The sequence below is a fragment of the Prionailurus viverrinus genome, chromosome C2, assembly GCF_022837055.1.
Source record: "Prionailurus viverrinus isolate Anna chromosome C2, UM_Priviv_1.0, whole genome shotgun sequence".
Taxonomy (NCBI): domain Eukaryota; kingdom Metazoa; phylum Chordata; class Mammalia; order Carnivora; family Felidae; genus Prionailurus; species Prionailurus viverrinus.
In genome coordinates this window covers 5215334-5242284 of record NC_062569.1, presented here as the reverse complement: position 1 = coordinate 5242284, position 26951 = coordinate 5215334, and the positions used below count along the sequence as shown (strand labels likewise).

At 41.2% G+C, this 26951-nt stretch overlaps 1 protein-coding gene across 10 annotated transcripts in view; it reads left to right on the top strand.

Moving 5' to 3' along the window:
• LRRFIP2 (LRR binding FLII interacting protein 2) overlaps positions 1 to 26951 on the top strand; it is a 105080-nt gene that overhangs the window by 64886 nt on the left and 13243 nt on the right. For 3 of the 10 annotated variants that reach the window (XM_047875052.1, XM_047875054.1, XM_047875057.1), the window contains 5 exons: positions 2603 to 2647; positions 4220 to 4336; positions 7190 to 7261; positions 12461 to 12631; positions 20901 to 20993. In XM_047875052.1, the coding sequence (XP_047731008.1) occupies positions 2603 to 2647; positions 4220 to 4336; positions 7190 to 7261; positions 12461 to 12631; positions 20901 to 20993 (498 nt within the window). Of the gene's footprint in view, positions 1 to 2602; positions 2648 to 4219; positions 4337 to 7189; positions 7262 to 12460; positions 12632 to 20900; positions 20994 to 23422; positions 23516 to 26951 lie in introns of all 10 variants that reach the window. The other 7 variants (XM_047875055.1, XM_047875056.1, XM_047875058.1 and 4 more) reach the window with 3 other exon arrangements.

The following is a 26951-nucleotide window of genomic DNA, read 5'->3' as shown; positions in this document are numbered from 1 at the left end:
TTCTGATTTCTCACTAATGTTACAAAGTTTTTATATTGTTGTGCATATTCATTTTTCCATTGTTACTTATACACAACAATTTTTTATCAGCTCTAGTCACCATGATTTTGCATTAGATCCTCAGGCCTTATTCATCTTATAGCTGAAAGCTTGTAGCCTTTTGCTGTTTCCCTATTCCATGCTTTAATATATTAAACATGATTGACTTTTATTCCATTTAAAAGCCTTTTCAGTACCTGGCAGACTCTGGGTCATCATTATGAACCGTGGCTTGTCATTGCGGTACAGGTGTTTAGACCTCCTAGAGAGAGCACTGGGGCTTTTGGAAGACCAGGTTTCAAGTGGCTTTTTGTCTAAATGGGAGATAGCACGTAGCAGAGCACAAGTCTGAGAAGTGAGAACTGGAGCCTCTGGCCAAGTCACTGCAGCTCAAGAACCTGGACTGCAGCGTCGCTGCTCTTGGCATTTTTTGCTGCCTTAACAATCCCCGAGGTTTGGCGCGTGATCAGTTTGGGTTGCGACAGTTGGGATCTGTCAGAAGACAGTGAAAGCAGTAGGACCGACGTTGCCACGGACTAGTTCAGTGATGCAGCCTCTGAAATGTAAGATCATTCCAAGCTGACTGTTTAAAAAATGGGTGGGTTTGGCGGTCATTTTTGTGAGAGGGGACATGAGCCAGGGTTTTAGGTGGGCCTAGAAGAGTGTTTCCGGATTTTGCTTGTTTTTCTCTGACTCATTAGTAGAAGAGAGGTGGGAGATACTCTGAGGAAAATAAGGCAGTTTTATCCAGACATGGTATTTCTTTCACGCTGAAGAATAACACTTTAAATGTGAGGCAGTGGTTTTAGTAGCATAAATGTGATGGAAGATGATTCCTTTTCGTGGCAATAATCGCCAGTATTAAAAACCACTGTCATTGCTTGTTTGTTTCAAAACGTTTCATGTGTGACTTAAAAAATCAGTTAACTAAAATCAATTCCTTTTAAAGAGTGTTACTGTAAAAAGTGGCAAAAAGAGATCAAAGTCGAAAGTTTAATATAAACGCATTATTGATACAGTACTTTTAATAAAGTAAACACCTTTTATTATAAACAGTGTTTATTATATAAATGCAGAGAAAAAATGAACGTGATAAATGGGCAATGAAAAAGAACAGAAAACCTTTCAAATATGAGGAAATTAGAATGAAGTGAACTGAATAGAACCAGAAATAATGGCATTTTGTATTTTAATAATTAACTGAGGAAAGTTTTCAAATCTTTTTTTCTAGATTGAGCTGGGAGGGTTGGTCTAGGAGTTGGAGTCTGGGTTGATTTTCATTTAGTTAAGCAATTGGGACAGTAAATAATATGAAGACGGGTTTTAAAATTCACAAAACTGAGATCTGAATCCAGCCCTGACGTTTAGCAGTTGTTCAATTTTCAGGAAGATCTTCTGCCCCTGAACTTCTCTCTCCTCAGCTGCAAGGTCGGGGTTTAGGAGGAGACCTGTAAGATGCCTCTCTCTATGAAACGCTAATCACTAAGGCCTATCTGCGGAAGATAGGCTAACTCAGTCATCACGTCTAGATAATAGGACACTGTGCTGCTGTTAAAGTAAATGAAGTCAGTCTGTAAGTCCAGATGGGGTATGATTCATTTCCTCATTCACCCGGTAAACTTTTAGTCCTTCTGCATGTCAGGTGCTGTTTTTGATGTTGTGAATACAGAAACGAACATACAGACATAGGCTTACTTACATTAAAGATAAAGAGATCAGACAATAAATTAATAAATATCATGGGGTCAGAGATTGATAAATGCCATGAAGACAATGAAGTAGTTTCTTTAATTCCTGAAAGTTGGTAAGGAGAAAAAGAAGGTATAGAATGTATCTGAGGCATTGCTCTAGAATTTGTTAAAGACTTGGTGGCTGGTTATCCTTGGATCAAGAATTGGAAGGTCAGGACGTGGTAGGGTAGGCAGAAAGGCTAACTTCACGTACCCTTTTGTGCCATTTCATTTTTTCTTTTCTTTTTGACATGTGTGTGTACTGCTTAAAAAAAACCAAAAAACAAAAAAGCCAAAGAGCTGACTCCCTTAAGGCTGTAGGGGAAATCTTTTTTGATGGTATATTTCACATGCTTTAATCCAGTCGAAACTCTTTGTGGCTAAGTGTACTGGTCTTATCTATGTGTCCTGTGTCCTAATAATGTTTAGAGAATAAAGCTTTTTGGCTTTTGGTTTTATCAGAGTTTTGCTTTTGATGTGTACAAGTTTGTGTGGTTTTTTTTTTTTTTTTGTATTAACATTTGCAATGCTAAAACTTAAGTTTATAATTTTCTTTAATGTGTTTCAAATACCATGAAAAGAAAATCTAAAATTCTAAACTGCACAAGGACAGCTTGCTCACTGCATGTCCATCCTTAGGATAAGAATTAACATTCTTGACATTTTGTCTTATGTGTCTCAACTTTTATTTCAGTTTTAATATGTTTACTTTTAGGTTGCAAACAGCAGTTGAACTTGGAGAACTCAACTGTGGTCATTTCTTTTTTTCCTCTAAAAAAAACCTGACATGCTAATAAGCATCTTTCCTGATTTTTATCTCTGTTCTTTTCTAGTTGGATGAAAAATCTGACAAACAGTATGCTGAAAATTACACAAGAGTGAGTATATACATTCCTAAGAGAATTAAATTCTCCAGGTCAGTTGAACTTAATTTCAACTGCTATTTCATGATCATACTACATGTGAACTGGGGGAGCTACTCTTCCTTTCTCCGTCTATTTCCTGTTCTTGACCCCCCAAATTCCTCCGAGGTTGAATCATGTGAAGCTCTGGGAAGAGAAAAGACCCTGCGTTTTATTTCCTTGAATGTCACTTCTGAAGCTTTGGGCTGGTCTTTTGATTTCCATTGCCTAGAATTGGATCCCGAGGAGAAGCCATTAAACACTGAAAATGAAGTGGAATGCTAGTGACCAACTCTGAGGGTTTCGTTTTTGTTTGCCTTTGGTTTTTTTCCTTAATAACACATTTTTCTTTGGAAGTAAAATAACTCCTTTCTAGGACTTGTTTTGTGTTAAAGTCTCTATCTTCTGGAAGTACTTTCAGAAAGTCATTTTAGGGAAATTATCAGGATTCATTTCATGCTGTGCCTAAAAAAGATACAGCTGTTCTGTCCAGTAGGGGTACGATGCAAGCCACAAATGTACCCCACATACGTAAGTTTAACTTTTCTTTAAAAAAAATTTTTTTTTATGTTTTTTTTTAAGAGAGGGAGAGACAGAGTGTGATTGGGGCAGGGGCAGAGAGAGAGAGGGAAACACAGAATCCGAAGCAGGCTCCAGGCTCTGAGCTGTCAGCCAGGAGCCCGAGGCAGGGCTTGAACTCATGAACCGTGAGATCATGTCCTGAGCCGAAGTCGGACACTTAACAGACTGAGCCACTCAGGCGCCCCAAGTTTAACTTTTCTAGTAGCCTCATTAAAACAGTAAAAAGCAACAGTTAAAGTTAATTTAAATAATTTATTTAACCCAAATATCCAAGATATTTCAGTGTAATTAACATGAAAAATTATTAATGAGATAATTTACCTTCTTTTTTCCATACTAAGCCTTTGAAATCTGGTGTGTATTTTACACTTAAATGTCAGTTTCGTCTAGCCATATTTCAGATGCTGAGTAGCTGCATGTGGCTAATGGTTAACTCTATTTGGTTGCTGCATCGTGTGTTCATCCAGTAGCGTATCTCACATGCAAACTAACTGTGGGAATAGCAGTCTAAATTCATAGTGATACACAGTTTGCTCGAGCTGCCAATATTGCTTCCAACTTTATCAGAGTATTAGAAAAAGAAAAGATTCTAAAGAAGCAGCCTCAGGAACTCAGTAGGAGGACTGCTAATTAGCATACCAGTTATAAATCCTGAACTGTTTGAAATTAATCTCGTGTGCTCAGTATTGTTTACAATATACCAAAGATAGAAAAAAACTCGCACGCAAGCCATTTCCTTTGTCATTATGAATTCTAGACTACAGTAATGTGTTGGAGGGAACAAGTTATGCTTCGTATTCCCCAGGCCCTTCTCTGGATACCCCTTTCCCAAAGCCAACCTATGTTGTCCGCACGTCTCATCCACAGGTGTTAGGTGTCCCCCGCCCCCACCCCACGTTCAGCTTCCACAGCAAACGTCTTTGTACAGAAACAAGACTTAGATGTGTCCTCTTTCTCTTTCTCTAGCCTTCGTCTCGGAACTCTGCCTCAGCAACAACCCCTCTAAGTGGAAATTCATCCCGACGAGGGAGCGGAGACACCAGCAGCTTAGTAGACCCAGACACCTCATTAAGTGAATTGCGGGTAAACCGCAGTCTTTGGTTTGCTTTTTACAAACAGGTTTTCGGCTTCTTTGTAGTAGAGTATACTGGAGCTATTTAACACTTAATGGGACTTAGTGGAAAGAAAAGGAGCATGAGTTCTTGAAAAAATACTGTTAAAAGACAGTTCGGGAATGTGACTCAGATCTGAAAGGAAAGAGATGAGTTCATTCTTTTTTCTGTTCTCTTTCTTGAACATTTGATGATATTGGAATGATCAGTATCTCTCTGCTCACTTACAAATGCCAAAAAAACTTGTTAATGTATGTAAAAGTAATTCTCTCAGAAATAGTTGGCCATATTTTAGATGGAAAATACATAGATATGCAAGGGACCAGGTTCTAGGAATTGTCGGCCTTTTGAGCCATTATGGTATTATTTGGCTGCTGGAGTATAGTTATCTCTCAGTTTTTCATGGTAAGATAAGCATAGGAATATTTGGGATAACAGAAATACCTGAGTTGAGTCCCTGGGTTGAGTTCCTGTTCTTATTAACCCTTTTATTTGAAAGGTGGGGACTTTCAAAATGTATTTGAAGGTCTGTTTGCTGAACCTGATATTTGTGAGCAATGGGGGGAAGGGTTGTAATAAAAATTGCATTCATTCATTCATTCATTCATTCATTCAACGTTTATTGAGCCGTTGGCTTCAGCAATTTAGGCAGTGAAACACACTTTGAACTTCAGGAGTTCACTGTTTCATAGGGAAGATCCGCTGATAGAAACCAGTAAAACTAGGTCACGTGTATGATCCTATGTAGTAGCGAGAATAGGACTGTTAAGAGAATTCAGAGAAGCATCAGCTCTGTTGGACTAGGAGAAGAGATTACAGAAAGCTTTTCAGAGGAGACCCACTGTGAAGGAAGAATGCAAATGCATCAGGCAAAGAAGTTGGAGGGAAAAGGCTTTCTGAGAACTTCAGAGAACCAGAAGGTTCTCTGTCTAGCACAGTTGCCCGAGGGTAGGATGGGAAGTGAGGAGGAGAGGTGAGTGAGAGGGAAAACTGGGGGAAGTACCCGTGGGCCAGACCACAAAGCATCATGTGTGGTAGCCTAGAAGACATTTGGTTCGCCACCCACCCACCCCCACCCCCCCCCCCCGCCGCCCCCCGACAACTGTGGGGTATTAAATAGGGGAGCAAGAGTATCTGATTTGCATCCTTAAAGAGTGTCCCCAGGTCGGAGGAAGCTCTGGAGGTGAAGGGAACCCTGTGGCTGAGTGATGAGGATGGCGTGAACAAGGCGGAACTGCAGTGGGAGAGGATGCAAGGAACTTACTCCGAGGAGAATCCTGGGAGATACTGGAGTTGATTGGTCAATAGCAGAGAGGAGAGGTTAAGGGAAGGTTTTTGTTTTCTTTCAAAGGCAGGCTTGATTATTTTTATCCGTTGGCTTGAGCCAGTTGAGAGAGAACAGGAAGGCAGGGCGAGGAGAGGGCGGCTGATGAGCAGAGTGCCTGAGAGGGATGCCCGGGCGCAGATAGAGGGGGGCCAGATGTGGCGGGCCCGTCCTGCTGACACAGAGAGGGAGGGAGGGGGCGTGCTGGGGTACTGAGTCAGACCGCAGGCAGGTAGGAGCAAGAGTCCGGCTTACGGGATGGGAGGCCTGTAAAAGTGGGCTGGGGGTTAGAGGGTGGAGACGTGTGCCGCGGCGGCAGTGGCGGCGGCAACGGAGAGCTGACCCAGGCCGACACGGCGTGACTTTGAGGGTGTCCGTATTTATCAGGCTCTTACGAAGTACCGGGCATAGGTGCTGGGGCTGCAGAGTTGAATGGGCTCAACTCTTGTCTTCAGTGGGACGGAAGACCGGAGGACAAGGCCTTCCAGCCTCACCACTCAGCTCGTATTGCTTCGTTGAGGGAATGACTTCCTTGAAGGAAATGAGAGTTTTGTATCCTCACGCTTCGCTTGCGGTAGCCTCTTGATTGTGTGTCTGTTGAATGAATCAGCGAGTACAAGACAGACCTACCAAGGAGGAGACGAAGAGGGCAGGGGGGGTATAATATAGAAGGTGTGTGTGACCGGCCTTTGAGGATTGGTCCTGCCCGTATTGCAGAATTGCACGTGGGGCCCTGTGGCAGTTGTATTCCGCCTAAATCCAGCATCCAGGATAGATTGTAGGTAGCAAGGTCAGGTATAGGAGGAACTGTATTTTCCATTTAAAATTTGACCTGCTTTACTTTTAATGATTGGGGTAACATTTGGAACAAGTGCTCTTTTCTCATCATTCATTTAAATGGCATCCTCAGCATAGACTCTCTCATCTGACATACGGTTTAAAATGTCGGCGTTTAACTTCCCTCCCTTTACTTTCTTTCTTCCAAATTAATTGTGATTAGTAACCAAGTCATTGAAAGACATTTTGTTCATGTCCGTTTATTACAGTTTTAAAAACTTCTGAATGAGCCAGTAAAATTTGCTGCTTATAATTAATTTAGTACTTTAGTAATTTACTGGTTCGGGTGAAGCATTATGTTAAAGATTATTGAAATGATTTATAAATTTTTCAAGTTTATATGTTCAAAACATTATAATTGGTACAGCTTTTTCTCGTACACGGCCCCATCCCCCTCTTGCTAATGCGGTCTCAACACAAGTTCATGCCAAGAAGATATGTAACACTTTAGATTGATTACTCCAGGCCTTCCCCAGCCCCATTATCCCCTGACCTATTTGCCTCGTTCGGTGGTTTTAAGTGGCAGTTACGTTTGTGTATTTTGATTTTTCTGCTTTTGGTCCGGAATACATGAAAGTAATTCACATTTTCATCTGAATCCTTTGAGACTTAAGATATGTTTGCGCATGGTTTTATGCAATGCTTCATTCCTATGTCCTGCAGGATATCTATGACCTTAAGGACCAGATACAGGATGTAGAAGGGAGATACATGCAAGGGCTTAAAGAACTAAAGGTATCAGGGCCCATTGTGCAGCCCACGCATGCTCTCTGTGTGCAGAACGGTTGGGTAATGGTGGTTTCACAAGTTCTGTTAACCCCAGCACAAAGCTTTACTAACAGCGTTTGTCTTTCCAGCATGTGCTTAACCTGCAGTGCACAGGAAAGGTGAACTTTCAGTCTGCTTATGTCTCAACGTTTACTATGGTTTTTGCAATATTCAGTACGAGATATTATACCTTAGAGTTTTTAAACTTTGTGAAATACTTACATGTCGCTTGTGTCTTAGCCATACAAAATAGAATTGGGTAAACTCTTAAAACGTATTCTGAGATTATGGTTTTCAATTGAGAATTAGACCTTAAAATTCCTCCCTGCTAAATGAGAGAGTATTGCCTATTTCTGTCAACAAATTTAGTATTGAAGGCAGGAGGAAGAAGCATCTAAGAGTGCATTATTATAAACATTTCTTACGGAGGAAGGAACCTGAGGTAGGAGGCCTGTGTTTTTATTTTGTTTTTTCTTCTCCTCCTCTTCCTTTTCTTCTTGTTTTTCACTATGGCTCGAAGAAGATTACACAGGTTCAGTGCTTTGAAGAATCTGGAGGTAAATTGAGACGGGCCTTAATCTTTTCCGAGCAAGGATGGCTACCAGTTCTCAATAGAAGTGTCCTTGTGACACAGACATTTTGGTTGTAAATGGCGGTTGGTTATCATGCACTTCCCCATGTTTAATTATGAAGTTCAACTCTGATACAAGGAAGCTACAAGTTTCTCAACATGTGCATGGCCCTGTTTGAAACAGAAATATCAGGTCTCAAGGTGCATAAACAAGGCATTCAGAAAGATGACTCAGGATATGCCCGAAGGACAAAGCGGGGACCTCACGGGCAAGGCTCTATCAGCTTTCCTGGCGAGATGCAAAGCGGCCCAGTTACCAGTCGGTACCTTCACGCGGGTCATGATCGTACGAGTCAGGACAGAAAAGGGTAGCGGGTCCTATGGAGAGTGTCCGTGAGGGCAGCCTGGAGGCTGCTGACCCGGCAGTGTGTGTGCGCGTGCGGTTGTCAGTCGAGCAGGAGAAGTACGGGGTATAAGCTGACCTGCCCGGTCTTCCTGGCTCAGATCATCAGGGTTGAATCACCTTTGAAGATTTTAGTGATAAGACTTTTGGAGCAAATTAAATATGTTAAATAAATACACTTCTATCGAAATCTCATATGTAATGTAACGTATCAGGAAAGCAAGCAATTCAGAGGTTTTCTTGCTTTTTATTTATTTAAAACATTTTTTTCTTACATTTTAGATCTACCATTTGTTACCTTCTTTGAAGGATACAAAAGAACAGATTAAATGTGAGACTGAACAGGTACAAGATCCCCTTTTTTAAGAGAAAAAAAGCAAAACTTTATGTTCCTCACATTATATGTTACCATGCTAAGAAAAACTGTTAAGATATACATTAAATATATTCATGTTCAATGCAACAGTTTTAAGCATACCTAGAGTAAAGGAAAACTTACTTAGTGATATACAATGATGTGCCCTGCTTTATTTTATTATTATTATTATTATTTTCATTTAGAAGAGATATAGTTTATTTATTTTATTGAAGTAAAATGAACATAAAGTGCTATATCTAAGGTGCACAACATAATTATACAACAATTCTGTACGTTACTCAGTGCTCATCATGATAAATGTACTTTTAATCCCCTTGTCTATTTCACCCATCCCCTGCCACCTCCATTTTCTTAATTCATGGTCAGCATATAATTGAGCTTGACTTCAGGTTATATTTGTCCTTGAAACAACTCGTTAAGTGGAAGAAAAATCATTAAAAAATGATCTGATTGGTGATCAAACACAATAGTGTGATAATATCCATACATATTCTATTGAAAAAGGATACTGGGTCATTGCTTATGATATATTTTTTTTAAGTTTTTATTTAGTCATTTTGAGAGAGAGTATGAGTGGGGAAGAGAGAGAGAAGGAAAATCCCAAAATCCCTCTGTCAGTGCAGAGCTCAATGTGGGACTTGAACCCGCAAACTGTGAGATCATGACCTGAGCTGAAATCAAGAGTCGGGACGCTTAACCGACTCAGCCGGCCACCCAGGCACCCCTACTTTTGAAAGTATTCGTGATTAAGTGGGTCGGCCTTTGGGATGCTTTTCCTCATTCTGTCCTCCATGCAGAACCACCTGGGTTTTGTTAAAACACAGATTGCTGGATCGTACTCCCACATTTTCTCATTCAGTGGGTCTAGGAGGGGGTTGAAATGTTGCATTTTTACCCAGTTCCCAGCTAATGCTGTTGCTGCTAATCTAGAACCCACTCTTGCAAAATCATTGCCTTAGATACATTTAAGTAAAACTATTTCCTAATAGGTATCACCATATAAGCTAGATTTAAATAATTAAAACTATCTTTATACTTAAATTTAAAACAGTCTTCTGTGGTTTATTGTTTAAAGGAAGAGTACATTCCGTAAATGTTATGTCACATTTATTGTGTTATATATTGTATTTTTGCATCTGTTGAGTAACTATCTTAGTTCTGGTTTTTCATGCAGTTATGTCCCATTTTCTATGAGACTAAGCTGTGAAAAAGACTTTTTTAATGCTATCAGCCTTTAAGGTGGATCAGAATCATTCTAAATTCTGTATTATATAAGATCCTACTATATTTAAATCATTGTACAATTGACTTTGCTTTTATTTTTTATTTGGGTTCTATCTGTTCCCAGACCTGGTATAAATGTCTGTTAATGCAGTCCTAGTTTGTGAAGCATTATTAGTGTGTGTGTGTGTGTGTGTGTGTGTGTGTGTGTGTGTATCTTGATTGAGATATAATTCAAATACTGTAAGATTTACCCATTTAAAGTGTGCACAATTCAAGCGGTTTTTAGCATAGTCACAGTGTTGCACAACCATCACCACAATCCAATTTTGGAATGCTTTCATTACCCCGAAGAGAAACCCTGTCCTAATGAGCAGTCATACCTCACCCTCCCTCTTCCACTTCCACACCCAGCCCTCGGTAACCACTAATCTACTTTCTGTCCCTGGATTTGCCTGTTCTGGACGTTTCGTACAAATGGAATCTTATAATATGTTGTCTTTTGTGGTTGGCTTTTCATTTAGTGTAATGTATTCAAGATTCATCCATGTCGTAACACCTATCTGTCCAATCATCTATCTGTGTGTCTCTGTCATGATTGGTTAATATTCCAGTACGTGTCTGTTGATGGACATTTGGGTTGTTTCCAGTTTTTAGCTGTTATGAAAAACGCTGCTATGAGCATTTGTGTACAAGTTTTTGTATGGATATTCCTTTTCATTTCTCCTACATAGATACCTAGGAATAGAATTGCAGGGTCAGATGGTAACACCGTGTTTAACATTTTGAGGAATTGTCAAACTGTTTTCCAAAACAGCTGCACTATTTTACACTCTCCCCAGCAATGTATGAGGTTTCTGGTTTTTCCATATCCTCACCAACACTTTAATCTTGTTTCTGTTTTTTTAATTATAGCCATCATTGTAGGTTTGAAGTGGTATCTCATTGTGGTTTTGGTGTGCATTTCCCTAATTGCTAATGATGTTGAGCCTGTTTTCATGTGCTTCTTGGCCATTTGTATATCCTGTTTGGAGAAATCTCTAATCAAATCCATACCCATTTTTAAAATATGTGTCTCTTTATGATAGTATTGTAAGAGTTCTTTATGTATTTTGGATACAAGTCTCTTACTCAGTCTAAGATTTACAAATATCCTCTCCTACTGTATGCCTTTTTTTTTTTTTTTTTTCCCTTGATGGTATTGTTTGTAGCACAAAAGGTTTTAATTCTGGTGGTCTTTTCTTTCATTGATAGTGCTTTTGGTATTGTATCTAAGAAACCATTGCCTACTCCAAGGTCATGAAGGTTTAGGGCTATGTTTTCTTTGAAGAATTTTATAATTTTAGCTCTGACATTTAGGTCTCTGATCCACTTTGAGTTAATTTGTGTGTTTGGTGTGGGTCCAACTTTGGTCTCTTGCAGTGTGGATATCCTGTTGTCCCAACACCATTTGTTGAAAAAACCTATTTTTTTTAACATTTACTTATTTTTGAAAGAGAAAGAGAAAGAGACAGAGTGTGAGTGGGGGAGGGGCAGAGAGAGAGGGAGACACAGAATCCGAAGCAGGCTCCGGGCTCCGAGCTGTCTGCACAGAGCTCGGTGTGGGGCTTGAGCCCATGAACCATGAGATCATAAAATGAGCCAAAGTCGGATGCTTAACCAACTGAGCCACTCAGGTGCCCCTGAAAAAAATATTCTTTCTTCCATTGAGTTGTCTGGGTACTCTTGTCAAAAGTCAGTTGATCATAAATATAAGCATTCTGGACTATCAGTTTTATATCCTTAATCTTGGTTTGTTGAACATTTATGTTAGTACTTTTAAAATGTATTCCAGAAGTGATGATTTTTTCTATGTGAGATGTTTTTTCTTTTTAGCTTTAAAAACTGTCACTATGTAGTAATAATCTACCAAACTAGATATAGTTACTAAAAGATAGACTTGAAGCTGTTTTAAGCAGAAAGCTTTGAAGTATATAAAATTTCAGTTGTTTTTTGTTGCTCTTTTTTTGTTGTTGTTGCTTTTTTTCATCGTTTTTGTGTTGCTTACTTATTTAAGAATGACCAGAATTTGAATAATTGCTAGAAAAAATGTTTATACGTTTACATGAAAATTCCTATGCAGAACGGGAAAGAACTGAAAGCAGATGTCTAGGAAGCAGCAAAATTCAAATGAATATGAAGCTTACTTGTGTAAGAGAGGCTGTATTATGTTGTATCATTGCATTCTGGGTACCGAATAGCTTGTTAAAAACAAGAGTAATGTTTCCGAAAACATTGGTGATTCTTCGTTTTAGGACTCCTAACAAATGGATGTGGTCTGCATACCTTTTCATCTTTCAGAGGCTACATTGGTGCTTGATTTTGTTTTCTCGGGTAGCAGAGAGCATATGACGTTCTCACGGTGGCGCAACTGGCTTCTCACCGTCCTTCTGTTTCGCGTGCATGTTACTAAACATGGAGATCCCCCGACTGCTTGTATTTTGCGAAAATGCACCTTCATGTGTTTGTGCCGGTCCTGTATTTGCTGTCATGTTGCATATAAGCGATGAGCATATTTTAGATGTCAGGCTAATGGCTGTGCCTTTCGTTCAGGAATCTTTGTCTGAAGTGGAAGAAAAATACAAGAAGGCCATGGTTTCCAACGCACAGTTGGACAATGAGAAGAACAATTTGATCTACCAGGTAGACACCCTCAAAGACGTTATTGAAGAACAGGAGGAACAGATGGCGGAATTTTATAGAGAAAATGAAGAAAAATCAAAGGTAATTGTGCACCTTGTATCCTCTCTTGGTCTGGGGCAGAAAATTCACACCTGCCATTTAAAAGGTGCTGCGCTGGATGGAAGAGGGCTTCAGACCTGGAAGTGGAGCGTCAGTCGAAACTGATTGTTCCAAGGAAATTGACAGAACATGAGCTACCAGTTCCTAGAATGTTTTCCTTTTAAGTTCTTACAGAATCTGTTTAATTTTCTTAAGAAAAGTCTTATGACCTCCTTCAGTTTCTGAAGATAAAATGCAGCTCAAGTTTTATCTTTATTTTCTGTCTCTTAATTGTGGCAGTTTCAGTGAGTTACTTAATTTCTTCCTGTTGAAACTGGCTGGAAACTCCACAAAGCTCTGAAGACTTTCCGGGAGGCAGTTCATTTTGTTCTTTTCTTTTATTTCTGTCGTTTTTTAAGAGAATCTCTTTTCTAAATGATTAGAGAGAAGTTTTTAATCAGTTATTTAAAAACAGCAGGACGGAGACTTGGGTCAGATGTCAGCAGATGTTTTCTTTAGAGGTTTGTAAGCTATACTGTTAGAATGTACAGATGGAAAATGAAAGCCACTGTCCAAGGTTCATATTTGCCCTTTGACGCATGCAGAAAACAAATTGGGTTCTCTTTTAAAATGTTAATGTCAGTCCAAGCAGAGGACAAAAGGCTATTACTGCCAAAATATGAGTTGTGACAACATTGCAAAAATAAAAAGCCCAGAAAACAATTTCGGAAATGTGCATTGGTTAGAAACATCAGTCATCTGAAGGGAGGGAAGCTGTTAATATAACCTCGAAGGGACTGGCATTAATACTGTAAATTCTAATAGGGATTTTTTTTTTCCTTGAGGATTGAAAATGTTCATTCCAGTCTGTTTTGGTCATGTTTAAAAAGTGTTCAGAAGTGTTTGCCAAGAATTTGGGAGAAGGAAGGATGAATAGGCAGCACATTGAGGATTTTTAGGGCAGTGATACTGTTCTAATGGATACATTATCCATTTGTGGAAACCCATAGAATATACAATACCAAGAATGAACCTGCATGTAAACTGTGGGCTTTGGGTGTGGTGATATGTCACTGTGGGTTCAGCGACTGTGACGATTGTACCTCTCTGGTGCAGGATGTTGATAGCAGGTAGGAGAGCCTCTTTGTGTTGGGGGGAGGGGTATGTGGGAACTCTGTGCTTTCCACTCAACTCCCAAGAACCCAGAAGTGCTCTAAACAGTCAAGTCTACTAAAAAAAAAGTTAGGATAAGAAAACTTGTATCTGCACAAGTGGAAAAGAGACTTCTGGGTATTGTCATATTGGATGACAGGGCTCATTGCGGACTATGATTTGGTGGCATAGCTGGTTTCCTCTGTGATTCTTCCTGTTTCTTAAGGACCAGTTTTGGAGATTATGAACCATCATACTTTATGTAGAGCCCTTGGACTCCTTTTTTTGCTTTTCCATGGTTTTTTCGTATCTATTTCTGGCTCTTTGCTTCTAGGAGATTAGAGGACAATCTCACGCTAAAGTATTTAATGTTCAGTGCTAAATGCCCTTGAGCATTTAAAAAAAAAAAAAAAAACCTCCATGATTAACTTACTAAGCTACTTTCTTTTTCCCTTCTTTTCCTAAGATCTAGAGATGTCTTAGCATACGTAGTGCTGTGGCTTTTAATTTTTATGTAGAAAAAAACTTGTGCTTTTCAAATTAAAAAAATCTGTGAGCTTTTTAAATACTCTGTAAATCTACTCCGGGTACCGTGATGCCAAAGACCTTGTCATAGCGTCTCTCTCTAGCGCACCTTCTCTCTGAGCTCTTCTCAGTAGATATCGCCTCACGCAGGAGGCTCAGAGGTTCATGCTCGGAGACATACAGAGAGGTCAGGCGCTCAGGTATGTTTCATTATAGCTCAGAAGGTAAGGGTGGAGAAGGACCATTCAGTTAAAACAATGATATTAATATAGTTTTTCAGATGTCGTCAGTGCTTCCTACTGGGAATATAATAACTGCATCTTAAATATTCTGTCTGTACCTACTTTGGGGAAGAATGCCTGATTAGGAATGTCTCAAGTATATTATTCTTTTTATTTTTTAATTAATTAATTAAAAAAAATTTTTTTTAATGTTTATTTATTTTTGAGACAGAGAGAGACACAGCATGAGCAGGGAAGGGGCAGAGAGAGAGAGGGAGACACAGAATGTGAAGCAGGCTCCAGGCTCTGAGCTGTCAGCACAGAGCCTGATGGCGGGGCTCAAACTCACAAACCGTGAGATCATGACCTAAGCCAAAGTCGGACGCTTAACCGATTGAGCCACCCAGGCGCCCCAATTAATTTATTTTTTAATGTTGATTTATTTTTGAGAGACAGTGTGAGCAGGGAGGGGCAGAGAGAGAGAGAGAGAGACACAGAATCCAAAGCAGGCTCCAGGCTCTGAGCCATCAGCACAGAGCCTGATGCGGCACTTGAACTCATGAACCATGAGATCATGACCTGAGCCCAAGTTGGATGCTTAACCGACTGAACCACCCAGGTGCCCCGTTATTCTTTTCTTAGTAGCTATTTATTTTAGTAGGGGATTCTTTTTTTTTTTTTTTTTTAAGCTTATCTGAGATTTTTAAAAAGTGTTTTATTACAGATTTTAAAAATACAAAAAAAATAGACTATACTGAACCCTCCTAAAACCCATCACATACCCCCCAGCAACCATCAGTGTGTGGCCAATTTTACCCTGTCCACTTCCTTCACTCCTGTTCTTTGAGACAAGTCCTCAGTGTCTCATATTTTAATAAGAGTTTAGGTATGGCTCTCTTAAGTGATATGGACTCCCTCTCTCTCTCTTTTTTTTTTAAACTTTTTTTAACGTTTATTCATTTTTGAGAGAGCGCAAGGAGGGGTGGGGCAGAGAGAGAGGGAGATACAGAATCTGAAGCAGGCTCCAGTCTCTGAGCTGTCATCACAGAGCCCGACGTGGGGCTCCGACTCATGAACCGTGAGATCATGACCTGAGCTGAAGTCAGATGCTTAACTGACTGAGTCACCCAGGTGCCCCAGACTCCCTCTCTTTTTAAAACATAACCACAAGATCATTTCACATCTGAAAAATTCAGAATAATTCCTTCATACTACCGGTCCAACCATTGTTAAAATCTTAACGGTCTCCAGTGACCTAAGTTGTTTTCTTTTTTACACTTCAACAACGACCACCAAGGATCCAGATAAGTTCCACACATTGGAATTAGTTGTCATGTCTTTTAAGTCTCTTTTTATTTATAGGTTTCCTTTCATCTCTCTCTCTCTCTCTCTCTCTCTCTCTCTCTCTTTTTTTTTTTTTTTCCCTCCCTTGCAATTTGTGTGTTGAAGAGACTGGATTGCTTGGCTTAACAGTTTCCAACAGCCTTAGGGATTTTGCTGTTTTATCCCTATGGTGTCTTTAATGTGTTCCCTTTTCCTCTGTGTTTCCTGTAAACAGGTAGTTAGGTTTAGAGGCTTAAACAAATACAGGTGTAGTGTTTTTGGCAAGTTCACTTCCTAGGTTGTCTTCCTTCAGGAGGCCCTGATGTGTGGCTCTTTTTGTAATGCTGTCGCTGGGTGCTTCGGTCTGTTAGTTGACCAGGCGCTGTAAAATGGGGCGTTCTCAGTCCATCATTACTGTTTTCTTTGACTATGTTAAAGTGGATTGGAGCTATAATTCACATACCATATGTTGTAGTTCATGTTTGAAGTGTACAGTTCGGGGCCTTTGTATATTCACAGTTACGTGCAGCCATCCCCAGTTTCAGAGTCCTGTCGTCTTGTCGGAAAGAAACCCTGTATCCTTTAGCTGTTATCCCCTGTCTCCCGCCCCCTCAGCCCTACGTAACCACTGGTCTGCCTTCTGTGTCTATAGAGTTCCTCTTCTAGATTTGCATTTAGTGGAGTCATATAATATGTGGTCTTTTGAGACGGGCTTCTTTCACTTAGCTTAAATCTTTTTGAGGTTCACTCATGCTGTAGTAGGAGTCACTACTTTCACTGCTTTTTTATAGCCTAATATTATCCCATTGTATGGGTATAGCGCATTTTGTGTGTCCATTTGGGTGTTGATGCACATTCTCCCCCCCCCCCCCCCCGTGAGTAATGCTGCTGTAAACATTTGTGTACAAGTTTTTGTGTAGACGTATGCTGTCCTTTCTGTTAAGTGTATACCTGGGAGTGCAATTGCTGGTCACATGGCAACGCCATGTTCAACCATTGGAGGAATGCCAGAGTGGTTTCCAAAGTGGCTGCGCCATTTCACATTCCCAGCAGCAGGGCGTGTGAGTTCTGATTTCTCTATACCCTCACCAACACTTGTTATTGTCTGACTTTTTTTAGAGCCGTCCTAGCAGCTGTGGTTTTGATTTGCGTTTTCCTGATAACTAATGGTTTTGAGTATGTCTTCATGTATTTATTGACTCTTTGTATATCTTTCTCAGAAAAATACATCTTTTGCCTATTTTTAACTTGGGTTGTCTGCTTATAATCGAGTTGTAAGAGTTTATATATTCCAGATACAAGTCCTTTATCATATACAGCCTAAAGCATGTTTTAAAATATCATTATGAAGTCACGAATTCAAACACTTGATGATTCGAATTCATTGTAGCTTTTATTCTTAGTCGATTTTCAAGTTGTTCAACCTTTAACTAATATGAGTGTCTTCAGGTTGATTTCCAAGTAGCTTTGACTCATTGTAAGTCTCACCGTCTTGGTAAATTCTCTGCTATCTAGCACGAGAAAGGGTTCCAGGTTCGTCTGGTCGTTTCTTGCTCCAGACCTGGAACCAGCTGTTTGTCCGGGGTGCTGGCTCTCATAGGGGGGCAGTGTGCGTGCTAGAGAGCTCTTGCCACCGAGAGGATTATGGCTTTTTAGTAGATATATAGGAAATGTTTATGTGGGGTACTTTTTTCTTTGTAAAGTCAAAATACATTACGAATTTACACTGGTAGTTCTAGTTCACGTTCAGGACACAAGCGTTTTTCCTTCTTACACGTGCATGTCTCCGTTTTCCCACTGCCCGTTCTCAAAGTCACTGGGGATGATAGTAATTATGTTATATTCTGTTTTCATTGCTGTGCCCCACAGTACTCAGAATAGCAATACCAATGTCACCACCAACGATATAATTACTGAAAATAGTTAAAAGTTTTTTGTGTTCTTCTGTTGGGTTGTTACTTTGCTGCTAGCCTATGTATAGCCCAAGCATTGGTTTTAAAAGTTACTCAAAATAGTTTCTCTCTCTGTGCTTATGCTGCTACCTGGATATATAGTTAGGTTCACTGTATTTTATGTTCAGTATTTAGGAGTTGCTTTTAAAATTTTTATCTTTAAATAATTTTCGCTTTTAACTGTGGTGAAAAGTACAACGAAGTTTACCGTCTTAACAGTTTTAAATTGTTACAGTTCGGCGATATCAAGTATATTCACGTTGTTGTGCAGTGAGAACTTTCTCATCTTGCAAAACTGAAACTGTTACACAACAGCTCCCGTCCGCGTGCCCTCCGCCCCTGGCAACGACCGACCGTGACCGACCGTTCTCCTTGCTCTGTGGGTCTGGCTGCTCTGGGCGTCTCATATCAGTGAGCTCATACAGGATTTGGCTTTTTGTGACTGGCTTGTTTCACTAGCGTAATGCCCTCGGGTTTCACCCATGTTAGCATGTGTCAGAATTCCCTTCCTGAATAATACTGTAGTGTGTCTGTGTACCACATTTTGTTTATCCATTCATTTGCTGGTGGACACTCGGGTTGCTTCCATCAGGAATTGCTTTTTCAATTTAATTTTGTTGCACTTACATAACATTTACGTGTATCTGAAGTCAAATCAAAGAAAATCTACTCAAAGAAATCAGTCTTCTATCTCTTCATTCCTGTTTCTTGAGGGAATTTTTCGCCTAAATGGTTTATTCTTCCTTTCTTCTTCTTCTTCTTCTTCTTCTTCTTCTTCTTCTTCTTCTTCTTTTTTTTTTTTGCTTAAGAAGGTAGATCTATTTCGCTATTCAAAAAATATATATACAAATGTGTATGTTTTTATTTCCCCCCTTTCTTAGAAAATGGTAGCATACTGTAAATACCTTTCCATACCTCGATGACTGTGACCTTTATGATCGTGGATCTCCTTCACTCTTTTGTATTATTACATAGTTATTCCGTTGTGTGTGTGTCCTGTAGTTTATTCCACCAGCTCCCTATTAATGGACATTTGAATTGCTGGCAGTCTTTTGCTGTTAAAAATAGTCCTGCAGAAGTGGTGTGCTACATAAGACCTTTTGCATTTTTGCTGGCCTGTCTACGGGAGTCGTCAAAGTGGGTTTACTGGGTCTAAGGGTATGGTAATTCTGTCGGATCTGCCGGATTCCCTTTGTGGTAGTAGTGATGCCATTTCGGATTCCTGTCAAAATGTGCAAGAGGGCCTGTTCCCTTCCCCATAGAATTTTCTTGAATATGTTGTCAAGTTTTGGACGAGTGCTTCAGTGGGACATAGTTTTAACTTCTTGTTCTTTTAGTACGATCATCTTTTTATATTCAGAGTGATTTCTGTTTTTTTCTGTGAACTGTCCATATCTTCAGACTATTTTTCTATATACTAGTGTTTTTTCTTCCTAAGTTTAGAGACTCTATAGAGAGATAGTCATGTTTTGTCTCTGATGTAAGTTGTAATTTATTTTTTACAGCTTATCATTTGTATTTTTACTTTTCTTAGAGTCCTTTTGCCATTCAAAAGTTTGTATGTGGTCTAACATTACCCATTTCCTATTCTTGGTTACAGATTTTTGGATTTCTTAGTACTGTTTTCCCTACTCTTTGGTTATAGGAATTCACTCATTTTTTTCTCTAGTAACTATATCCTTCCTTCCTTCTCTCTTTTTCCCTCTCTTCTTTCTGTGCACTTCCAATCCATTTGAAATTTGTCTCGGTGTATAGTCTCGGGTGTGGTTCCAATTCTCTTTTTCCATTTGGATATACGGTTTTTCCAGGGTCACGACATGAAAGTCTGTCTTTTCTCATTGATTTGAGATGCTCTTCTTGTTTTGTTGTTTGATATATTTGACATGTAACTGGGTATATTTCTGGATTTTCTGTTCTGCTCTCTGTGCTCATAAGCCATTACAACATTGTTTTAATTATGTAGGTCTTATATCCAGTAAGGCTAGCTTTCTGTTTTTTCAGTGCTTTTTTTCCTGGCTGTTTTTTCTTACATTTTTCTTACAGATTTTACAATCAGCTTCTCTAACTCTGATGAGAAAAAAGCCTAATAGTATTTTTATTTGGACTGCATTAAATGTATAGATTTATTTGGGGGAGAACTGACATTCTTAGGATACTGAGGTGGTTTTTTTTTTTTTTTAATTCTTTATTACATTTATTTATTTTTGAGAGACAGAATGAGACAAGGTGAGAACAGGGGAGGGGCAGAGAGAGAGGGAGACACGGAATCTGAAGCAGGCTCCAGGCTCTGAGCTGTCAGCACAGAGCCCGATTCAGGGTTCAAACCCACAAACCGTGAGAGCATGACCTGAGCTGAAGTTGGACGCCTAACTGACCGAGCCACCCAGGTGCCCTGATACTGAGTCTTTTTATCCAGGAAGATGGTATACCTTTCTGTTTGTTTAGTCCTACTTGTCTTTCAGGAATATATATTTCTTAGCGTTTGTTTATTTTGAGAGAGAGACAGAGACAGAGACAGAGAGGGAGAGTGTGGGTAAGGGGCGGGGGGAGAGGGAGAGGGAGAATCCCAAGCAGGCTCCATACTGTCGGTGCAGAGCCAGACATGGGGCTTGATCCCATGAACCGTGAGATCATGACCTGAGCTGAAATCAATACTTAACCGACTGAACCACCCAGGCGCCCTCAGGAACATTGTATATAATTTTCCCCATATTGATTTTTGGGTATTTCCTATATGTTTACACATGTATTTTTAAAAATTTTATGTTGTGATCGTGTGTTTATTGTATTTTCTCTCTAGATTATATTTATGAAGATTATTGAGTTTTATATGTTAATTTTATGACCTGTTACTTTATTAAGTCATCTCATAGTTCTTAGTAATTTTGCCATTGATTAGTCTGGGTTTTCATCTCCTAGGAGATGAAAAATGTTAATTTTCTGAGCCTTTCCCTAGAATACGGCATTTTTCTAAGTTGCTGTGCGTGGGAAGTCCGGGTGTGTTTCTGGAGGTCATGCGTCGCCTGTTACTCTGGTGTGGACGGTCCAGTGTCTTGTGCGCCATTCTCTGTGCAAACCGTGTCACTTGTGTGTTGACAGGAGTTGGAAAGGCAGAAACACATGTGCAGCGTGCTGCAGCATAAGATGGATGAGCTTAAAGAAGGCCTTCGGCAGAGAGATGAGCTCATCGAGGTAGGTGCGGGCCCTGTGGAAACACTTGATTTTGGAAACAAAGCATTGGGTGGGACGAGGGGGTGTGCGCTGGGAGGGAAGGGAGTTAAGATGCCACAGTTTCCTGGTCTCTTCCTCACCCTAAAGTTTCACACACGTGACACATCGAGTCAGGCTTAAAAAGTTGACGCTACCCGTCTTACAAACATTCCCGCTCTTGCCAGCAGCAGCTTCTGTAATTGTCTTTCATTCCTCAGCTCATTCTTTGCTAAAGTTATCTTAGAAAGCGAGCAAAAGGAAAAGCAGGAGCACCATCGTTCTTTGGCATGTGGTGGGTGCTGTGTGTCGAGACGGGAGCCTTGGGGAGTGAGGCGTTTGGTCTTCGCCGAGGCAGCCAGACGACAAGGCCGAGTCGCCGTGACGCCTTCCCCGCAGAAGGGTGGAGCTCGGCAGCGCAGAGGCTGTGCTCGGGGAGGAGCCCGGGGTGGCAGCAGCGGGGGTCCGCCAGGGGGAATCCGAGAGTGCTCCTCATCTCTCCCCTGTGAGCATCCCTGTCGGATCTCTGTGAGCATCCCTGATTTCCCGTGAATGTGGTTTTCCCGCTCGAGGCTGTCGTGTTTTGTAAGCGTCTGGTCCCGCCCGCTGGCTCGGTGTGGGTATCAGAGGTGTCTCACGTGCGCCTGATGCCACGAGGGCGATTTCAGGAAGGCCAGCTCTCGAGGATCCCCGGGACGTGCCTCCTGTGCCACACGGGTGCTTGTCCACCTTCCTGTCGCTCAGCACCCGCCCTGCCCCCTCTGTTTCTTTTCCCCCATGGACCCGCCTCACCTAATGCCTCACCCTGTAAGTCAGTTAAGAAACCAGTTCATAGAGGAAAAGAAATGCCTGCTTTTTTGTCTGTGGATCTGTGTCACTTCTCTTCATCCTTGAGAAGAAGTGAATGTAGCCTGCCGAAAGCAGGTGGAGTTTGTGAATCTAAACACGGACACAGACAACCCTTTGAAAATATCAGATGACATGTGAAGTTAGTTGTCCTAGTTTTTCCATTTATGGCATGGAGCATAATATCTAAATTTTGTATCCTGCTGGTGTTCAAAAATAATGGGAATTCCTCTCCTTTTTTGTCCTTTTGTGTTTTTTGTGTCAGTATGCCAGCCACTTGTTATTTCTTCTTCTAATTAAGCTATATACTTTTCCCGTTTTTGATATGGAAAGAATAGTAAAACTGCTTTGGCAGCTGCCTCTCAAATTCAGTAGCTTAAGTCAGAATTGGTTAAGCTTTTAATTTGATGATTGTGCTTAAGAGGAATTGTAATGCTTGATTCCTGTAATTTGTCACCGTGGTTTCTCTAAAAGCCGGGGGTGCTGGATATACAAACTTTAAAAAAACCTTAGTTTTGGGAGTTTTTATGTTTAGAATTGACATCTCTCAGATGTGAATACCCATGTTTACATATAACTGCCAAACCTTGAATGTGACAAAATAATGCTTTGAGGTCTTGCGTGGTTAAGTAGATGAGAAATGTGTAAGTTGAGAAGGTAGGAGATGGTAATTTGCCAGTAATTTTTAAAAGCAAACCTGTTTGTTTTTTTTTTTTAATTTTTTTCAACGTTTTATTTATTTTGGGGACAGAGAGAGACAGAGCATGAACAGGGGAGGGGCAGAGAGAGAGGGAGACACAGCATCGGAAACAGGCTCCAGGCTCCGAGCCATCAGCCCAGAGCCTGACGCGGGGCTCGAACTCACGGACCGCGAGATCGTGACCTGGCTGAAGTCGGACGCTTAACCGACTGCGCCACCCAGGCGCCCCAAAGCAAACCTGTTAAATACAAAAGGATACACGTTGAGCCTCATTGTCTGAGGAGGACAGTTGTTTAGGAATCGCTGGACATGGCGTTCCAGTGTTTCTAAAAACCAATAGGACTGTTTATTCAATTCATGATACTCTTGCTATCGTAGGTTCTGCTGACAAGTTCAGAATGATTCAGCTGAGATACGGCTCCCTTGTATTCTTCAGCTGTGCTTCAAAAAAGGAAGTTTAAAACCACTGCTTGTTCTCAGTGATAAGGATCATTTGTCCATAAGCAAATCTGCGTCTCCCTCTCTAGAAACGTCAGTCGTTCCATGTTGGGGAGAGTCAGTTACCAGAGGAGCACACGTGGGGCCGCATGCACACAGAAGCCCCGCCTGGCCTGCTGCCCCATAGCTGTGGTTGCAACAGCTACTCCCGGTTTCCTTGTGGCAAGCCAGGGGGAGTCGTGTCGCCGAGACACGGGATGTCATCTTGCCCTTTAGCAAGCAACTCTGGCTTTTCCTGTTGATCGCAGACTTTCTTTCTCCCTTTTTAAAGTTTCCTTACCAGCTTTATTTCTGTTCTGTTTGCCTCCCTCTGACCCCCTCCATTTTTCTTTCTGCTTTTTTATTACTTCTCTCCCCTCTTCCTCTGCAGGAGAATCAACGAATGCAGCAGAAAATAGACACCATGACAAAAGAGGTGTTTGACCTCCAGGAGACACTTCTTTGGAAAGATAAAAACATTAGGGTACGAGATGACGTTGGGCTTTGGTCTGAAGCTCATTGATGAGGAACAGACCAATAGAATTTAACCTAGAGGTTCCTAAAAATCCGTCCTTTGGGTTATCTTTGAGCATTTATGCACGGAAATGTGAGTAAAAGCAGAAGAACAAAACTTCCAGGGGGAAACCTGATACCGTGCCTGGAAGGAACTCTTCTTTCTAGCTGACTGTGGGATTCTGAAACCTACAAGTAGGAACTTTCTAGGGAAGTTTATTTCCCCAGGATTCTTATCCAGAAGCAGCCACAGGCATTTAATTCAAACTCTGTGGGTAACTTGATATCCTTACATTGCAAGAATTTTGGATGAGAAGCGAGAGAACAGTGAGTGGGGGGTAGAGGACAAGTAATTAGTATCCCATAAATCCCTGGTGAATAAAATAGGGGGAGATTAACATCATCGTCGTTACGGAAGTGGATAGGAATGTGAGATTGGCCAGGGCTGCCAAACTGTGACGTCATCTCTAATTATGACCCCAAGAGTCCCCAAAGCAGGGGCCCCGATGAGGAAAGTCCTCAGTGCTTTTTCCCTAAGGCCTTCAGGTAGATTCCAGGCACACAGGAGGCTGGAAAAATGCCCACCAGTTCGTCCTGTGTCACCCCTTTGACACGTGCCCCGTCTCCTGGCGTGGACTCCGGGTCGTGCGGCGGGGTTTCCACGCAGCCACAGCGGCCAGAGCAGCGCTTTCCTCGTCAGGAAGGGGCTGCGGGGGAGGCAGCAGACAGAGGAAGCCCCTGTCCCGAGACCGTGGTGAAAAAGCCTTTTCTGCTTGACAGGGTTTGGTGGCGTGGGGGGAAGTTGGCACAGACCCCCAAGAGCTCCTGCGTGGACCCGGGATGAGAAGCCCTCTGGGTCCACGTCCTTCATTGTTGGGAGGGCTCTCGGGTGCTTCTCATCCCTCCAGGGACCTGTCCTCTTAGGAATGAACACATGGGAAACAAAATTACTTCTTAAGAGTTTGGTAGACCAAAAGTTTTAAAGAAATAAAGCTACCTTTTTAGAATTTCTAATATTTAAATAATGGAGTTTCTAAAATTCCACCCCAAATTAGAAGAGCCTTCTGGAATATAAATTAACAACAGTTAAGAGTTTGGAAATTTTGATTGTCATCTGCTGATCTCATTGAAATTTTTACTTGGGGAATTTAAAATGAGATGTGAAAAATGTGTGGCACTAAGGAGTAGTTTGAAAGTTTGGTCACTAGCCAGAATGGTCTTCTTTTAGGACCTTCCATGATTTTCTTTAGCACAGATCTGTAGGTCCATGATTTCCATTTTGTGTAATTATCTTAGTATTTAAACTGATTATTTTGGATCAGCCATAGGAAAACCCCAACCCACACAGTCCAATAAAATAGCTATTCAAAATAAAAAAAAATTTTTTTTCTGCCAAAAAGATGTGCTGATAGTTGAGACACAAATTTTTTGACTTTTAAGTTTTCCTGGCATTACTGAATGACTAAGTGGCTATCTTCTTTCTGTGTGGTATATAATAATGTGTTCCTTTGGCTTTTTTTTTTTTTTTAAGTTACACTTAAAGAACTTTTTTGAGGTAATTGTAGCTTCACATGCAATTGTGAGAAGTAATACAGAGAGATCCTGTATGCCCTTCATCCACTTTTCCCCTAAGGTCACGTCTTACAAAGTGCCACAGCCAGGATATTGACCTTGATGTAGGCAAAGCACAGAACGTTCTCATCACCACGAAGGATCCCTCCAGTTGCCCTTTCGTGGCCTTGTCCACCACCTCCCTTACTCTTTGCCGAGCCCTGGCAGCCGCCAATCTGTTCTCATTTCTGTGATTTGGCCATTATGAGCCCTGTCACAGAAATGGAATCACACAGTATTTAACCCTTTGGGGTTATGTTTTTCCCTCAGCACAGTTCCCCTGAGATTCACCCAAGTTGCATGTATTAGTAGTTGGTCCCTCCTTTGACTTTTTTGGAAAGTTTCTAAATTACGGTAAAGTACAAATAACGTACAGCTTACCACTTGAACCAGTTTTCGGCGTCGAGTTCGGTGGTCCTGAGCACGTCCACAGTGTTGTGCTACCGTCACCACGGTCCGTCTCCAGGGCTCCTTCGCCCTGCGCAACTGAAACTGTGCCCGTTAAACGCCAACAACCCCCCTCCTCCCCAGCCCCCGGCAGCCACCATTCCACGCTCCGTCTCTACGGACTTACTGCTCTAGGCACCTCACGTAATTATCAGACGGAATCAGATGGCCTTTGTCCTTCTGTGACTGCTTTATTTCACTTCCCATCGGGTCCTCAAGGCTTCTCTGTGGTGGGGCAGGTGTCAGAATGCCCTTCCTCTTTAAGACCAAATGAGAAATATTTCATTGTCCGGATGCACCACGTTTTGTTCATCCACTCGTCTGTTGGTGGACAGACCCGTGGTTGGCTTCCACCTTTCGGCTGTTGTGAATAATGCTGCTGTGAACATGAGTTGGCAAATACCTCTTTGTGACCCTGCTTTCATTTCTTCGGCTGTATACCCAGGAGTGGAATTGCTGCATAATGTGGCGATGGTGTGTTTAAGTTTTTGGGGGACCAGCCACACTGTATTCCACAGCCACTGCCCCATTTCACATTCCCATCAAGCACTGCGTAGGGGTTCCATTACCAACACCTGTTTTCTGTTTTTCCGATAGCCATCCTGATGTGGTCCTCCCATGACTTACCCAAGACGCGTTTTCAACAGTCAGTGACTCCCTAATGCACCACTTGCCTCTAGCTTCATTTTCAAGATTTCAAGTTAGTAACTTAATAAAGGAACATGGCCATTATTTTCATGCTACAGTTTGGTTCTCTTTAGTTCTTCCTTCATTGATCCTTGTAGTCATGCACACAGCCCGAAAGCAGCTCTAAGTGCCAGGTGGCTACACGTAGAATAAATGCATCCAAAGGACTTTTCGATCTAGATAGCCCAGTGTGAGACTCACTCCCATTCTGACCCAAGATATTTCTGCCCCTGTGCAATTATATGGAGAGTTAACCTGTTGCCCAAAAGTGCAGCCTGTTATACGTATCTTCCAGACTTCTTGACACTAGAATTTGAGGTTAGGTCAGGGGTGAAGAATTCTTTAGATCTCCGCAAGCATGTACTTTTTACCCTAAGAAAAAAATCTGCTGTATGAGCTATTGCTGAATGCAAACACAGGGTAGTGGTTTTATGGTCAGGTACTACAGAGGATTTCAGATCCGGCGTGAGTACATTTGTTCCAATTATAAGGTATTTTGGTAGTCTCCAAACTTTGTGGTGAAGTGGGAGAACTTATGGGATGTATTTTATTTTCCCGTCCATAATTACGGGAAGACGAAGTTTAAAAAGTCCAAAAGTAAAGCTGTCCATTGCCAGAAGACTTCGTAGAAAGAGGAGCGAATGGCATGTACCAGCATTTGC